The sequence below is a fragment of the Caloenas nicobarica genome, chromosome 35, assembly GCF_036013445.1.
Source record: "Caloenas nicobarica isolate bCalNic1 chromosome 35, bCalNic1.hap1, whole genome shotgun sequence".
Lineage (NCBI taxonomy): Eukaryota > Metazoa > Chordata > Aves > Columbiformes > Columbidae > Caloenas > Caloenas nicobarica.
Genome location: NC_088279.1, coordinates 36,188 through 53,018, shown reverse-complemented (window position 1 = coordinate 53,018; position 16,831 = coordinate 36,188). Strand labels below are relative to the sequence as shown.

The following is a 16,831-nucleotide window of genomic DNA, read 5'->3' as shown; positions in this document are numbered from 1 at the left end:
CCCCGCCCATTGGCCGAGCCCCCTGCCCCTCATTCCCGCCCTCCCCTCCCATTGGCGCAGCCCCCCGCCCGTCATTCCCGCCCTCCCCTCCCATTGGCCGCCGCCGTCCCTCAGTGGCGGGTGGGAGCGGCCGCGCTCGGAGCCGCCATGGAGCCCCCCCCGCTGCTGCTGCTGCTCTGGGCGACCGCGCTGGGTGAGCGACCCCGAAACCGCCACGATTCACCCCAAACCGCCGCCCCCGGCCCCCCCCGCCCGCCCCGCGCCGGCCCGGCCCCGGCCCGCAGCGCGGCCCCCCCGGAATGGGCGCGGGCCCTGCGGCGGCCCCAGAATCCTTTAAACTGACCCCCAAATCCCTCAAATTGGCCCCGAAGTCACTGAAATTGGCAACAAAAGCGCGGAAATTGGCCCCAAAATCACTGAAATTGGCCACAAATCCTTTAAATTGACCCAAAAATCCCTTAAATTGGCCCCAAAATCACTGAAATTGGCCCCAAAATCACTGAAATTCCCCCAAAATCACTGAAATTGGCCCCAAAATCACTGAAATTGGCCCCAAATCCTTTAAATTGACCCAAAAATCCCTTAAATTGGCCCCAAAATCAGTTTAATTGGCCCCAAATCCTTTAAATTGACCCCAAAATCCCTCAAATTGGCCCCAAAACCACTGAAATTGGCCCAAAAATCACTGAAATTGGCCACAAAAGCGTGGAAATTGGCCCCAAATCCTTCAAATTGACCCAAAGATCCCTTAAATTGGCCCCAAAATCAGGGAAATTGCCCCCAAAATCAGTGAAATTGGCCACAAAATACCTTAAATTGCCAAAAAATCACTGAAATTGGCCCCAAAATCACTGAAATTGGCCACAAAATACCTTAAATTGCCTCAAAAATCCCTTAAATTGGCCCCCAAATCACTGAAATTGGCCCCAAAATCACTGAAATTGCCCCCAAAATACCTTAAATTGGCCCTAAAACCCCTTAAATTGCCCCCCAAACCACTGAAATTTGCCACTAAATACCTTAAATTGGCCCCAAATCCTCTAAATTTGCCCCAAAACCCCTTAAATGGGCCACAAAATACCTTAAATTTGCCCTAAAAACCTTTAAATTGGCCACGGAATCCCCTGCATTGACTAAAACCCCCTCAGATTGGCCCCAAAATCACTGAAATTGGCCTCGAAAACGTTTACATTGGCCACAAACCCCCTGAAATTGGCCCAAAAATCTCTGAAGTTGGCCCTAAAACCCCTTAAATTGGTCCCAAAACCCCTTAAATCGGCCACAAAACCCCTTAAATTTGCCCTAAAAACCTTTAAAAAGGCCCCAAACCCCCTTAAATTGGCCCCAAACCCACAGAAATTGGCCCCAAAACCCCTTAAATTGGCCAAAAAAACCCCTTAAATTTGCCCTAAAAACCTTTAAATTTGGCCCCCAAATCCCTTAAATTGGCCCCAAACCCCATAAATTGACTAAAACCCCTGAAATTGGCCCCGAAACCCCCCAGATTGGCCCCTTGTCCCCCCCCCCCCCCCAAAATTGTCACCGGCCGCTGCCGCAGCCCCTCCCCCCCGATGTCCCCATGTGTGTCCCCCCCCGGACGCCTGGGTCCCCCCCCGGACGCCTGGGTCCCCCCCTCCCGAATGCCTGGGTCCCCCCCCAAACTCCTGGGTCCCCCCCGAACGCCTGGGTCCCCCCCGGACGCCTGGGTCCTCGCCAAGGTGCCAGGCAGCGCCGGCCTGTCCCCCCCCCGGCGCGGGTGGCACAGAAAAGGGCCATTGTGGACCCAGGCGTCCGGGAGGGGACCCAGGCGTCCGGGCGCCTCCCCTCCCCCAGCCAGCACCCACTCGGGAAGGGACCCAGGCGTCCGGGAGGGGACCCAGGCGTCCGGGTGGGTCGGGAGGGGGGACGATGGCGGGAACAAAGTGTCACTTGTCCCCGTGTCACCTCCGTGGGCAGCACCCGGACGCCTGGGTCCCCCCACTCCCGAATGCCTGGCTCCCTCCCGGATGCCTGGGTCCCCCTCCCAGAATGCCTGGGTCCCCCCCCTGAACGCCTGGGTCCCTCCCGGACGCCTGGGTCCCGGGGTGACCTTGGGGCGGTGACCTTGGCCGTGACGGTGACCCTGGGCGGGGGAAGGGGCGGATTATGCTGACACAGCGAAAACGCGATGTCACCCCCAACCCCCCACCCCGGAGGGACCCAGGTGTCCGGGGAAGGACCCAGGAGTCCGGGGGGGACCCAGGAGTCCGGGAGGGACCCAGGCGTCCGGGGGCCGTGACATCATCTCTGTCCCCAGTGTCCCCAGGGCCCTGGTTGGGTGTCCCCGTGTCCCCTGTCCCCAGTGTCACTGTCCCCATTGCCCTGGTGTCCCCAATGTCCCACTGTCCCCCTGTCCCACTGTCCCCATGTCCCTCATGTCCCCACGTCCCCCTGTCCCCACGTCCCCACATCCCCGTGTCCCCCTGTCCCCGGTGTCACTGTCCCGTGTCCCCCTGTCCCCCCTGTCCCCCTGTCCCCGGTGTCACCGTCCCCTGTCCCCCTGTCCCCCTGTCCCCGGTGTCACCGTCCCCTGTCCCCCTGTCCCCCTGTCCCCCATGTCACCGTCCCGTGTCCCCCTGTCCCCCTGTCCTCGGTGTCACCGTCCCGTGTCCCCCTGTCCCCCATGTCACCGTCCCGTGTCCCCCTGTCCCCCTGTCCCCCTGTCCCCGGTGTCACCGTCCCATGTCCCCCTGTCCCCCCTGTCCCCCTGTCCCCCTGTCCCCCATGTCACCATCCCGTGTCCCCCTGTCCCCCCTGTCCCCCATGTCACCGTCCCGTGTCCCCCTGTCCCCCTGTCCCCCTGTCCCCCTGTCCCCAGTGTCACTGTCCCGTGTCCCCCTGTCCCCCTGTCCCCCTGTCCCCCTGTCCCCCATGTCACCGTCCCGTGTCCCCCTGTCCCCCCTGTCCCCCTGTCCCCGGTGTCACCGTCCCGTGTCCCCCTGTCCCCCTGTCCCCGGTGTCACCGTCCCGTGTCCCCCTGTCCCCCTGTCCCCCTGTCCCCGGTGTCACCGTCCCATGTCCCCCTGTCCCCCTGTCCCCCTGTCCCCGGTGTCACCGTCCCATGTCCCCCTGTCCCCCTGTCCCCCTGTCCCCCATGTCACCGTCCCGTGTCCCCCTGTCCCCCTGTCCCCGGTGTCACCGTCCCGTGTCCCCGTGCCGCAGGGCGGGCGCAGGAGGTGGTGGCCGAGAACGTGACGGTGCTGGAAGGTGACACGGCCGAGATCACTTGTCACCTGCACGGCTACGACGGCTCCATCGTCGTCATCCAGAACCCGGCGCGCCAGACGCTCTTCTTCAACGGCACCCGCGGTGAGGGGACATCCAGGGGACATTGGGGACATCCAGGGGACGCTGGGGACATGGGGGACTTGGGGACATCCAGGGGATGTGGGGACATTGGGGTCATGGGGGACATGGGGGACTTGGGGGACATGGGGTCACTGGGGACATGGGGACATCCAGGGGACGTTGGGGACATGGGGGACTTGGGGACATCCAGGGGATGTGGGGACATTGGGGTCATGGGGGACTTGGGGGACATGGGGTCATTGGGGACATGGGGACATCCAGGGGACATTGGGGACATCCAGGGGATGTGGGGACATTGGGGTCATGGGGGACTTGGGGGACATGGGGTCACTGGGGACATGGGGACATCCAGGGGACATTGGGGACATCATTGGGGACATGGGGACATCATTGGGGACATGGGGGACATTGGCGACATCCAGGGGACACTGGGGACATGGAGACATCACTGGGGACATGGGGACATCATTGGGGACGTGGGGGACAGGGGTACATGGGGACATCATTGGGGACATGGGGACATCCAGGGGACATTTGGGACATGGGGGACATCCAGGGGACCTTCGGGATGTGGGGACATCACTGGGGACGTGGGGACATGGGGGACTTGGGGACATTGGGGACATGGGGACAGGGGGGGACATGGGTACATGGGACACGGTCAGAACCTGGTGTGACAAACGCTCTTCAATGGCACCTGCAGTGAGGGGACATTGGGGACATTGGGGCGGCCATGGGGACCTTGTGGTGGCCTTGGGGACATTGACGTGGCCACGGTGGCCTCTGGGTGGCCTTGGGGACATCTTGGTGGCCATGGTGGCCTTGGGGTGGCCGTGGGGACATTGGGGTGGCCGTGTCCCCCATGGGTGGCTCTAGGGTGACACTGTGACCCCTTGGGCGGCCGTGGGGTCCCTGGGGGTGTCCCCCACCCCCCGGTGACCCCGTTGTCATTGTCATTGTCCCCATTGCCCCAGGACTGAAGGACGAGCGGTTCCAGCTGGGGGTCCCCATAGGGTCCTTATGTCCCCATGGGGTGGCTTTGTGACCCCATAGGTGACACTGTGACCCCATGGGGCGGCCGTGGGGTCCCTGGGGGTGTCCCCGACCCCCCGGTGACCCCATTGTCATTGTCATTGTCATTGTCACTGTCGCTGTCCAAGTGCTGAAGGACGAGCGGCTCCAGCTGGGGGTGACCGTGTGTCCTTGTGTCCCCATGGGGCGGCTTTGTGACCCCATAGGTGACACTGTGACCCCGTGGGGCGGCCGTGGGGTCCCTGGGGGTGTCCCTGACCCCCTGGTGACACTGGTGTCCTTGTCCTTGTCATTGTCCTTGTCCTTGTCATTGCCATTGTCGCTGTCCAAGTGCTGAAGGACGAGCAGCTCCAGCTGGGGGTCCCTATAGGGTCCTTATGTCCCCATGGGGTGGCTTTGTGACCCCCCAGGTGACACTGTGACCCCGTGGGGCGGCCGTGGGGTCCCTGGGGGTGTCCCTGACCCCTTGGTGACACTGGTGTCCTTGTCATTGTCCTTGTCATTGTCATAGTCATTGTCGCTGTCCAAGTGCTGAAGGACGAGCAGCTCCAGCTGGGGGTCCCTATAGGGTCCTTATGTCCCCATGGGGTGGCTTTGTGACCCCACAGGTGACACTGTGACTCCGTGGGGCGGCCGTGGGGTCCCTGGGGGTGTCCCCGACCCCCCAGTGACCCCATTGTCATTGTCACTGTCATTGTCGCAGCGCTGAAGGACGAGCGGTTCCAGCTGGTCGAGTTCAGCCGGCGGCGCCTGCGGCTGCAGCTCAGCCCGGCCCGGCTGGAGGATGAGGGGGGGTACAGCTGCCAGCTCTATGGGGAGGACACGCGGCACCAGAACGCCACCCTCACCGTCCTGGGTGAGTGCTGGGGACATCAGGGACATTGGGGACATCGGGGACATCGGGGACATTGGGGACATTGGGGGGAATGGGGGACACGGGGACACAGGGGTACAGCTGCCAGCTCTATGGGGAGGACACGCGACACCAGAACGCCACCCTCACCGTCCTGGGTGAGTGCTGGGGACATCGGGGACATCGGGGACATTGGGGACGTTGGGGGGAATGGGGGACACGGGGACACAAGGGTACAGCTGCCAGCTCTATGGGGAGGACACGCGACACCAGAACGCCACCCTCACCGTCCTGGGTGAGTGCTGGGGACATCGGGGACATCGGGGACATTGGGGACGTTGGGGGGAATGGGGGACACGGGGACACAGGGGTTCAGCTGCCAGCTCTATGGGGAGGACACGCGGCACCAGAACGCCACCCTCACCGTCCTGGGTGAGCGCTGGGGACATCGGGGACATCGGGGACATCGGGGGGATCGGGGACATTGGGGACATTGGGGGGAATGGGGGACACGGGGACACAGGGGTACAGCTGCCAGCTCTATGGGGAGGACACGCGGCACCAGAACGCCACCCTCACCGTCCTGGGTGAGTGCTGGGGACATCGGGGACATCGGGGGGATCAGGGACATTGGGGACATTGGGGGGAATGGGGGACATGGGGACACAGGGACACGGCTGTTCTATGGGGAGGACACGCGGCACCAGAACGTGACACTGACCGTCTTGGGTGAGTGTTGGGGACGTTGGGGACACTGGGGGGAATAGGGGACATCGGGGACATTGGGGACATTGGGAACGTTGGGGGGACCGGGGACATTGGGGACATTGGGAGGACCGGGGACATTGGGGACATTGGAGGGATCAGGGACATTGGAGACGTTGGGGGATCAGGGGACATGGGGACACAGGGACATGGGGACACGGGGACATTGGGGACACAGGGACACGGGGACACAGGGGTACAGCTGCCAGCTCTATGGGGAGGACATGCGGCACCAGAACGCCACCCTCACCGTCCTGGGTAAGGACAGGGGACATTGGGGACATTGCGGGGATCAGAGACATGGGGACATTAGGAGGACCAGGGACATTGGGGACATTGCAGGGAATAGGGGACACTGGGGACACGGGGACATGGGAAGGCAGGGACACAGGGACAACAGGGACAGGGGGACAACAGGGACATGGGGACACGGGGACATTGGAGACACAGGGACAGGGGGACACAGGGACACGGGGACAACAGGGACAGGGGGACAACAGGGACATGGGGACATGGGGACATTGGAGACACAGGGACAGGGGGACAACAGGGACATGGGGACACGGGGACATTGGAGACACAGGGACAGGGGGACACAGGGACACGGGGACAACAGGGACAGGGGGACAACAGGGACATGGGGACATGGGGACATTGGAGACACAGGGACAGGGGGACACAGGGACATGGGGACAACAGGGACATGGGGGCACAGGGACACGGGGACACAGGGGTACAGCTGCCAGCTCTATGGGGAGGACACGCGGCACCAGAACGCCACCCTCACCGTCCTGGGTGAGTGCTGGGGACATTGGGGACATCGGGGACATCGGGGGGATCAGGGACATTGGGGACATTGGGGGGAATGGGGGACATGGGGACACAGGGACACGGCTGCTCTATGGGGAGGACACGCGGCACCAGAACGTGACACTGACCGTCCTGGGTGAGTGTTGGGGACACTGGGGGGAATAGGGGACATCGGGGACATTGGGGGGATCAGGGACATTGGGGACATTGCGGGGATCAGGGGACAGGGGGACACAGGGACACGGGGACACAGGGACAGGGGCATTGGGGACACGGGCACAGGGACATGGGGACACAGGGGCAGGGGGACACAGGGACATGGGGGACATTGGGGACAGGAGGACATGGGACAGGGGGACACAGGGACAGAGGGACATTGGGGACACAGGGACACCAGGGACATCCACAGGGATGGGGGGACACAAAGACATTGGGGACACGTGGGGACACAGGGACGCGGTGGCACTTCCTGTCCCCATCGGCCACCAAAACCACATCAGTATCAGTCTTGGGGACACGTGGGGACACAGGGACGCGGTGGCACTTCCTGCCCTTGTCACCCACGGGACACCCCAAACCGGATCGGTGTCATTGTTGGGGACGCTCGGGGACACTTGAGAGGCCACGGGAGGACGTGGGGACACGTGGCGACACTTGGGGACACTTGGGGACACAGGGATGTGGTGGCACTTCCTGCCCTTGTCACCCACGGGACACCCCAAACCGGACCGGTGTCATTGTTGGGGACACCGGGGGTCACACTGGGGACACCAGGGGACACTTGGGGACATGGGAGCTGGGGGGTCACATTCCCCTGTGTCCCTTGTCCCCCCATGTCCCCATTCTCCCCATTTTCCCGTTGTCCCCATTGTTCCCCATGTTGCCGCATTGTCCCCATGTCCCCCCATTGTCCCCATTGTCCCCGTTCTCCCCATTGTCCCCATTGTGTCCCCATTGTCCCCATTGTGTCCCCATGTCCCATTGTCCCCATGTCCCCATTCTCCCCATGTCCCCCCATTGTCCCATTGTCCCCATGTCCCCATTGTCGCCATGTCCCCATTCTGCCCATTGTCCCCATTATCCCCATTGGCCCATTGTCCCCATGTCCCCCCATGTCCCCATGTCCCCCCATTGTCCCCATTGTCCCCATTGTCCCCATGTCCCCATTCTCCCCATTGTCCTCATTCTCCCCATTATCCCCATGATCCCATGTCCCCCCATTGTCCCACTGTCCCCCTGTCCCCATTCTCCCCATTGTCCCCATTATCCCCATTGTCCCATTGTCTCCATGTCCCCATTGTCCCCATTGTCCCCATGTCTCCCCATGTCCCCATTATCCCCATTGTCCCCATGTCCTCCATTGTCCCCATTGTGTCCCCATTATCCCCATTGTGTCCCCATTGTCCCCATTGTCCCCATTATCCCCATGTCCCCCCATGTCCCCATGTCCTCCATTGTCCCCATGTCCCCATTCTCCCCATTGTCCCCATTGTCCCCATGTCCCCATTGTCCCCATGTCCCCCCATGTCCCCATGTCCTCCATTGTCCCCATTGTCCCCATTATCCCCATTCTCCCCATGTCCCCCCATGTCCCCATTGTCCCCATTGTCCCCATGTCCCCCCATGTCCCCATGTCCTCCATTGTCCCCATTGTCCCCATTGTCCCCATTGTCCCCATTGTCCCCATGTCCCCATTCTCCCCATTGTCCCCATTCTCCCCATGTCCCCCCATGTCCCCATTGTCCCCATTGTCCCCATGTCCTCCATTGTCCCCATGTCCCCATTGTCCCCATTGTGTCCCCATTGTGTCCCCATTGTGTCCCCCTGTCCCGCTGACCCCTGGCTGACCCCGCCCCGTGTCCCGCAGTGCCCCCGGCGGAGCCGGAAGTGACGCAGGGGGGCGTGGCCGTGGCGGGGGCGGAGCTGGAGCTGCGCTGCCTCGTGCCCCGAGCGCGCCCCCCAGCGGGGCTGCGCTGGTACCGCGACCGCAGGGAGCTGCCAGGTGACGGCGGGGACAATGCGGGGGGACGGGGGGGACAGGGGGGGACAGGGGGGCATGGGGGGGACAGGGGGGCTTGGGGGGGACATGGGGACAGGGATGGCATGGGGATGGGGTGGACAGGGGGGACATGGGGATGGGGAGGGCATGGGGGGCATGGGGGGGACATGGGGACGGGGGGGACAGGGGGGGCTTGGGGGGGACATGGGGATGGGGGGGACAGGGGGGGCTTGGGGGGGACAGGGGGGCTTGGGGGGGACATGGGGACGGGGAGGGCATGGGGATGGGGTGGACAGGGGGGACATGGGGACAGGGAGGGCATGGGGGGCATGGGGGGGACATGGGGACAGGGGGGTACATGGGGATGGCGGTACAGGGGGGACATGGGGACAGGGGGGGATATGGGGGCATGGGGGGGACATGGGGGGCTTGGGGGGGACATGGGGACGGGGTGGACAGGGGGGACATGGGGACGGGGAGGGCATGGGGGGCATGGGGGGGACATGGGGACGGGGGGGACATGGGGACAGGGGGGGATATGGGGACGGGGGGGACATGGGGACAGGGGGGGATATGGGGACGGGGAGGGCATGGGGACGGGGTGGACAGGGGGGACATGGGGACGGGGAGGGCATGGGGGGCATGGGGGGGACATGGGGACGGGGGGGACATGGGGACAGGGGGGGATATGGGGACGGGGAGGGCATGGGGACGGGGTGGACAGGGGGGACATGGGGACGGGGAGGGCATGGGGACGGGAGGGACAGGCGGGGACATGGGGATGGGGGGGACATGGGGACGGGGAGGGCATGGGGGGCATGGGGGGGACATGGGGACAGGGGGGTACATGGGGATGGGGGTACAGGGGGGACATGGGGACAGGGGGGGATATGGGGGCATGGGGGGGACAGGGGGGGCTTGGGGGGGACATGGGGACGGGGAGGGCATGGGGACGGGGGGGACAGGCGGGGACATGGGGACGGGGGGGACATGGGGACGGGGAGGGATATGGGGACGGGGGGGGGTATTGGGGCATGGGGAGGACATGGGGGGCATGGGGGGACATGGGGACAGGGGGGGATATGGGGACAGGGAGGGATATTGGGGCATGGGGGGGACATGGGGATGGGGGTACAGGGGGGACATGGGGACAGGGGGGGATATGGGGACAGGCAGGGACATGGGGACAGGGAGGGCATGGGGGGCATGGGGGGGACAGGGGGGACATGGGGACGGGGAGGGCATGGGGGGACATGGGGACGGGGGGACAGGCGGGGACATGGGGATGGGGGGGACAGGGGGGACATGGGGACGGGGAGGGCATGGGGGGGACATGGGGACAGGGGGGTACATGGGGATGGGGGTACAGAGGGGGATATGGGGGCATGGGGGGGACATGGGGGGCTTGGGGGGACATGGGCTTGGGGGGGACAGGGGGGGACATGGGGACAGGGAGGGATATTGGGGCATGGGGGGGACATGGGGGTGGGGGTACAGGGGGGACATGGGGACAGGGGGGGATATGGGGGCATGGGGGGGCATGGGGGGACATGGGGGGCTTGGGGGGGACATGGGGACAGAGGGGGGACATGGGGACAGGGAGGGATATTGGGGCATGGGGGGGACATGGGGGGCATGGGGGGGACATGGGGACGGGGAGGGCATGGGGATGGGGAGGACAGGGGGGACATGGGGACGGGGAGGGCATGGAGGGCATGGGGGGGACATGGGGACAGGGGGGTACATGGGGATGGGGGTACAGGGGGGACATGGGGACAGGGGGGGATATGGGGGCATGGGGGGGCATGGGGGGCTTGGGGGGGACAGAGGGACGGGGGGGACAGGGGGGGCTTGGGGGGGACATGGGGACGGAGAGGGCATGGGGACGGGGGGGACAGGCGGGGACATGGGGATGGGGGGGACATGGGGACGGGGAGGGATATGGGGACGGGGCGGGTATTGGGGCATGGGGAGGACATGGGGGGCATGGGGGGGACATGGGGACAGGGGGGGACATGGGGGTGATGGGGACAGGGGGATATGGGGACATGGGGGGCATAGGGGGTAATGGGGGAACATTATGGGGCATGGGGGGGACATGGGGACAGGGGGGACATGGGGATGGGGGGGACAGGGGGGACATGGGGACCAGGGGGGCATGGGGGGCTTGGGGGGAACATGGGGACAGGGGGGGATATGGGGGCATGGGGGGGACATGGGGATGGGGGGGACAGGGGGACGGGGGGGATATGGGGACAGGGGGAACATGGGGACAGGGGGGACATGGGGACGGGGAGGGCATGGGGGGGACAGGGGGGACATGGGGATCGGGAGGGCATGGGGGGCATGGGGGGGACAGGGGGGACATGGGGACGGGGGGGTACATGGGGATGGGGGTACAGGAGGGGATATGGGGGCATGGGGGGGACATGGGGGGCATGGGGGGACATGGGGGGCTTGGGGGGACATGGGCTTGGGGGGGACAGGGGGGGACATGGGGACAGGGAGGGATATTGGGGCTTGGGGGGGACATGGGGACAGAGGGGGGACATGGGGACAGGGGGGGATATTGGGGCATGGGGGGGACATGGGGGGCATGGGGGGACATGGGGATGGGGGGGACAGGGGGGACATGGGGATGGGGAGGGCATGGAGGGCATGGGGGGGACATGGGGACAGGGTGGGACATGGGGACAGGGAGGGATATTGGGACATGGGGGGCATGGGGGGGACATGGGGATGGGGAGGGCATGGGGGGCATGGGGGGGACATGGGGACAGGGTGGGACATGGGGACAGGCAGGGACATGGGGACCGGGGGACATTGGGGGCATGGGGGGGACATGGGGACATTGGGGGCATGGTGGGGACAGGGGGACATGGGGTATGTCCCTCACTCTCCCCGTTGTTCCCTGCTGTCCCCTCACGTCCCCTCTGTCCCCAATGTCCCCCATGTCCCCCATTCCCCCAATGTCCCTGATTTCCCCAATGTCCCCAATGTCCCCAACGTCCCCGTGTCCGCAGGCGTCCCCAGCCGGGAGCAGCGGGGGCTGGTTTTCCTGCAGCTCAACGTCCTGCGGCTGCGCGTGGAGCGCGGGGACAACGGGGCCGTTGTCACCTGCGAGGTGACACATCCCGCCCTGCCCCGCGGCCAGCGCCGGCGCACCCAGTACACGCTGGACGTGCAGTGTGGGTGAACTGGGAGCACTGGGGGGACTGGGAGGGACTGGGAGGGACTGGGGACATGGGGGACATTGGGACATGGGGGGACATGGGGGACATGGGGACGTGGGGGACATGGGGACATTGGGGACATGGGGACACAGAGGGGCCAGCGCCGGCGCACCCAGTACACGCTGGACGTGCAGTGTGGGTGAACTGGGAGCACTGGGGGGACTGGGAGGGACTGGGGACATGGGGGACATGGGGACATGGGGAGCACTGGGAGGGACTGGGGGAGACATGGGGACATGGGGGGACATGGGGACATGGGGGGACACGTGGACATTGGGGACATGAGGGGATATTGGGGACATGGGGACACTGGGAGCACTGGGAGGGACTGGGAGGGACTGGGGACATGGGGGACATTGGGACATGGGGGACGTGGGGACATTGGGGACATTGGGGACATGGGGACATAGGGAGCACTGGGAGGGACTGGGGGGGACATGGGGACATTGGGGACATGAGGGGATATTGGGGACATGGGGACACTGGGAGCATTGGGAGAGACTGGGGGGGACATGGGGGGACACGGGGACATTTGGGACATGAGGGGATACTGGGGACATGGGGACACTGGGAGCCCTGGGAGGGACTGGGGGGGACTGGGGACACTGTGGCCATGAGCACCTGCCCCTTGTCCCCAGGGTCGGTGTCACCGTCCCCTCTTGTCCCCTTTTGTCCCCTCTTGTCCCCAGACCCGCCCAGCGTGCGGATCCAGGCGTCCCCGCGCGTCCTGCGCGAGGGGGACACGTTGGTGCTGAGCTGCAGTGTCACCGGGAACCCCCCGTGAGTGTCACCCCCCCTGGGGACATCGTGGGGACATGTGGGGACATCATGGGGTGGGGCTGGGGGGACACAGGGGACACGTTGGTGCTGAGCTGCGGTGTCACCGGGAACCCCCCGTGAGTGTCACCCCCCCTGGGGACATCGTGGGGACACATGGGGACATTATGGGGACATCGTGGGGACACTTGGGGTGGAGGCAGGGGGGGCGGAGCTGGGTCTGGGTGGTGTCCCCATGTCCCCATTGTCCCCCTTGACCTCGTTGTCCCCATCGTCCCCACTGTCCCCATCGTCCCCATTGTCCCCATTGACCCCAATGTCCCCATTGTCCCCATTGACCCCAGTGTCCCCATTGACCCCATTGCCTCCATTGATCCCATTGTCCCCAATGTCCCCATTGACCCTAATGTCCCCATTGACCCCCTTGACCCCGTTGTCCCCATCGTCCCCACTGTCCCCATCGTCCCCATTGTCCCCATTGACCCCAATGTCTCCATTGACCCCATTGTCCCCATTGTCCCCAATGTCCCCATTGACCCCAGTGTCCCCATTGACCCCAATGTCTCCATTCACCCCAGTGTCCCCATTGACCCCATTGCCTCCATTGATCCCATTGTCCCCAATGTCCCCATTGACCCCATTGTCCCCATTCTCCCCAATGTCCCCATTGACCCCAGTGTCCCCATTGACCCTATTGACCCCAGTGTCCCCATTGACCCCAATGTCCCCATTGACCCCAATCTCCCCATTGCCTCCATTGGTCCCATTGTCCCCATTGACCCCAATGTCCCCATTGACCCCATTGACCCCAGTGTCCCCATTGACCCCGTTGCCTCCATTGATCCCATTGTCCCCATTGACCCCAATCTCCCCATTGACCCCAGTGTCCCCATTGACCCCAATGTCCCCATTGACCCCATTGCCTCCATTGGTCCCATTGTCCCCATTGACCCCAATGTCCCCACTGACCCCATTGACCCCATTCTCCCCATTGCCCCCAATGTCCCCATTGCCTCCAATGTCGCCACTGACCCCGTTGTCCCCGCTGTGTCCCCAGCCCCACGGAGGTGTCCTGGTCGCGCTCCAACGGGTCGGTTCCGGTTCCGGGGCGGGCAGAGCAGCGGGCGGGGCCGTGGGGGGCGGAGCTTCGCCTGCCCGACCTGGGCCCGGGGGACAACGGCGACACCTACAGCTGCGCCGCGGGCAACGCGCACGGCCGGGCCAGCGCACACTATCCGCTCCGGGTCTACGGTACGGGTCACGTCACCTGCTGTCACCTGCTGTCCCCTGCTGTCATCTGCTGTCATCCTCCTATCACCTAATGTCATCTATTGGCACCCTGTTGTCATCTACTGGCACCTACTGTCATCTTATTGTCACCTAATGTCATCTATTGTCATCTCTTGTCATCCTAATGTCACCTATTGTCATCTACTGTCATCCTACGGTCACCTACTGTCATCTATTGTCATCTATTGTCACCTATTGTCATGTTTTGTCATCCTACTGTCACCTATTGTCATCTATTGTCATCCTATGGTCACCTACTGTCATCTATTGTCATCCTATTGTCATCTATTGTCATCCTATTGTCATCCTACTGTCACCTACTGTCATGTATTGTCATCTATTGTCACCTACTGTCATCTTTTGTCATCCTACTGTCACCTATTGTCATCTACTGTCATCCTACGGTCACCTACTGTCATCTATTGTCATCCTATTGTCATCTATTGTCATCCTGTTGTCATTCTACTGTGACCTACTGTCATCTATTGTCATCTATTGTCACCTATTGTCATGTTTTGTCATCCTACTGTCACCTATTGTCATCTATTGTCATCCTACGGTCACCTACTGTCATCTATTGTCATCCTATTGTCATCTATTGTCATCCTATTGTCATGCTACTGTCACCTACTGTCATCTATTGTCATCTATTGTCACCTGCTGTCACCTATTGTCATCTATTGTCATCCTAGGGTCACCTAATGTCATCTATTGTCACCTACTGTCATCTGTTGTCATCCTGCTGTCACCTATTGTCATCTATTGTCATCCTAGGGTCACCTAATGTCATCTATTGTCACCTACTGTCATCTGTTGTCATCCTGCTGTCACCTGCTGTCATCCTATTGTCATCTATTGTCATCCTAGGGTCACCTAATGTCACCTATTGTCATCCTAATGTCATCTATTGTCATCCCATTGTCACCTACTGTCATCCTGCTGTCACCTGCTGTCATCCTATTGTCATCTATTGTCATCCTAGGGTCACCTAATGTCATCTATTGTCATCCTAATGTCATCTGTTGTCATCCTACTGTCGTCTATTGTCATCCTACTGTCACCTACTGTCATCCTATTGTCACCTAATGTCATTTATTGTCATTCTATTGTAACCTACAGCCACCCATTGTCAACCTACTGTCACCCATTGTCACCCATTGTCACCCACCGTCACCCAGTTACTTGTCCCCCACCCCGGCACTGCCAGCGCCCCTGGCCCCACCCCCCCAGCCCCCGCCCCCTCGGACCCTCAGGCCCCGCCCACCACTCAGGCCCCGCCCCCTCCAACCCCGCCCCCCCACACCCCCCGGGGCAGCTGTGGCCCCGCCCACCCCATGGCCCCGCCCACCCCTGGCCCTGCCCTCTCAGGCCCCGCCCACCCCTGACCCCGCCCACTGCCCTGGCTCCACCCATCCCCTGGCTCCGCCCACCCCTCTGACTCCGCCCACCCCTGACCCCACCCACTCCCCTGACTCCGCCCACCCCGACCCTGCCCACCCCTCTGACTCCGCCCACCCCTGACCCCGCCCACCCCTGACCCCGCCCACCCCTCTGACTCCACCCACCCCCTGACCCCACCCAACCCGACTCCGCCCACCCCGACCCCGCCCACTCCTCTGACTCCGCCCGCTCCCCTGACCCCGCCCATCCCCTGACCCCGCCCACTCCCTGGCCTCCAGGGCCCTCCCCTGGCCCCGCCCCCCTGGCCGCGCCCCTCCCCACTCTAACCCCGCCCCCCAGCCGCGGGGGCGGTCCTGGCCACGCCCCAGGCCACGCCCTTCGCCATCGTGGGCGGGGTCCTGGCGCTGCTGGTGTTCCTGCTGCTCTGCCTGCTGGGGGCGCTGCTCTGGTGCTCCGTGCGCCAGAAAGGTGGGCGGGGCCTCCGGGGGGCGGGGCCTCCGGGGGGCGGGGCCTCGGGGGGGCGGGGCCTCCGGGGGGGGCGGGGCCGAGGGAGTGGAGACTCCAGAGGGGGCGCGGTCTCCAAAAAGGGGGAGGGGCCAAGAGGGGGGGGTGTCGGGGGCGTGGCTTCCAAAGGGGGCGGGGACAAGGGGGTGGGGAAAGGGGGCGTGGCGGGGGGGGCGGTGTCTTCGGAGGGGGCGGGGCCAAGGTGGGCGGGGCCTTGAGGCACTGGGGGCTTCGGGGGCGGAGCTTGGGGAGGGGGCGGGGCTTGGATTGGGGGAGGAGCCGGGGGTTGTGGGCGGGGCCTGGGGAGGGCGTGTCCCCAGAGCCGTTCTCTGATTGGCCGCCACAGGGTCGTACCTGACGCACGAGGCGAGCGGATTGGACGAGCCGGGGGAGGCGCGGGAGGCGTTTCTGGGCGGGGAGAGCGGGAAACGGCGCGAGGAGTTTTTCATCTAGGGACGGACAGGGGGACACGGGGGGACAGGGGGACAACGGGGGACAAGGGGACATGGGGGGACACGGGGGGACAGGGGGACATTGGGGGGACATAGGGGGATGGGGACAATGGGGGGACAGGGGGGGACAGGGGGACATTGGGGGACAAGGGGACATGGGGACAATGTGAGGACAGGGGGACAATGGGGGGACAATGGGGGACAGGAGGACTTGGGGACATTGCGGGACAATGGGGGAACAGGAAGACATGGGGGGACAGGGGGACATGGGGGGGACAGGAGGACAATGGGGGCCAGGGGGACATTGAGGATATGGGAGGACAGGGGGACATGGGGACAAGGGGGGGACAGGGACACATTGGGGGAC

At 64.0% G+C, this 16,831-nt stretch overlaps 1 protein-coding gene across 1 annotated transcript; it reads left to right on the top strand.

Annotated features, from left to right (window-relative positions):
• The first annotated feature begins 91 nt into the window (after window positions 1–91).
• On the top strand, window positions 92–16,472 carry LOC136000787 (cell adhesion molecule 4-like). Its single transcript, XM_065654748.1, has 9 exons — window positions 92–193; window positions 3,202–3,348; window positions 5,084–5,236; window positions 8,676–8,810; window positions 11,831–11,995; window positions 12,730–12,820; window positions 13,875–14,068; window positions 15,848–15,976; window positions 16,359–16,472. The coding sequence occupies exons 1-9, from the start codon at window positions 148–150 to the stop codon at window positions 16,463–16,465; spliced, it is 1,167 nt and encodes a 388-aa protein (XP_065510820.1). The 5' UTR covers window positions 92–147; the 3' UTR covers window positions 16,466–16,472.
• The last annotated feature ends 359 nt before the right edge of the window (window positions 16,473–16,831 follow it).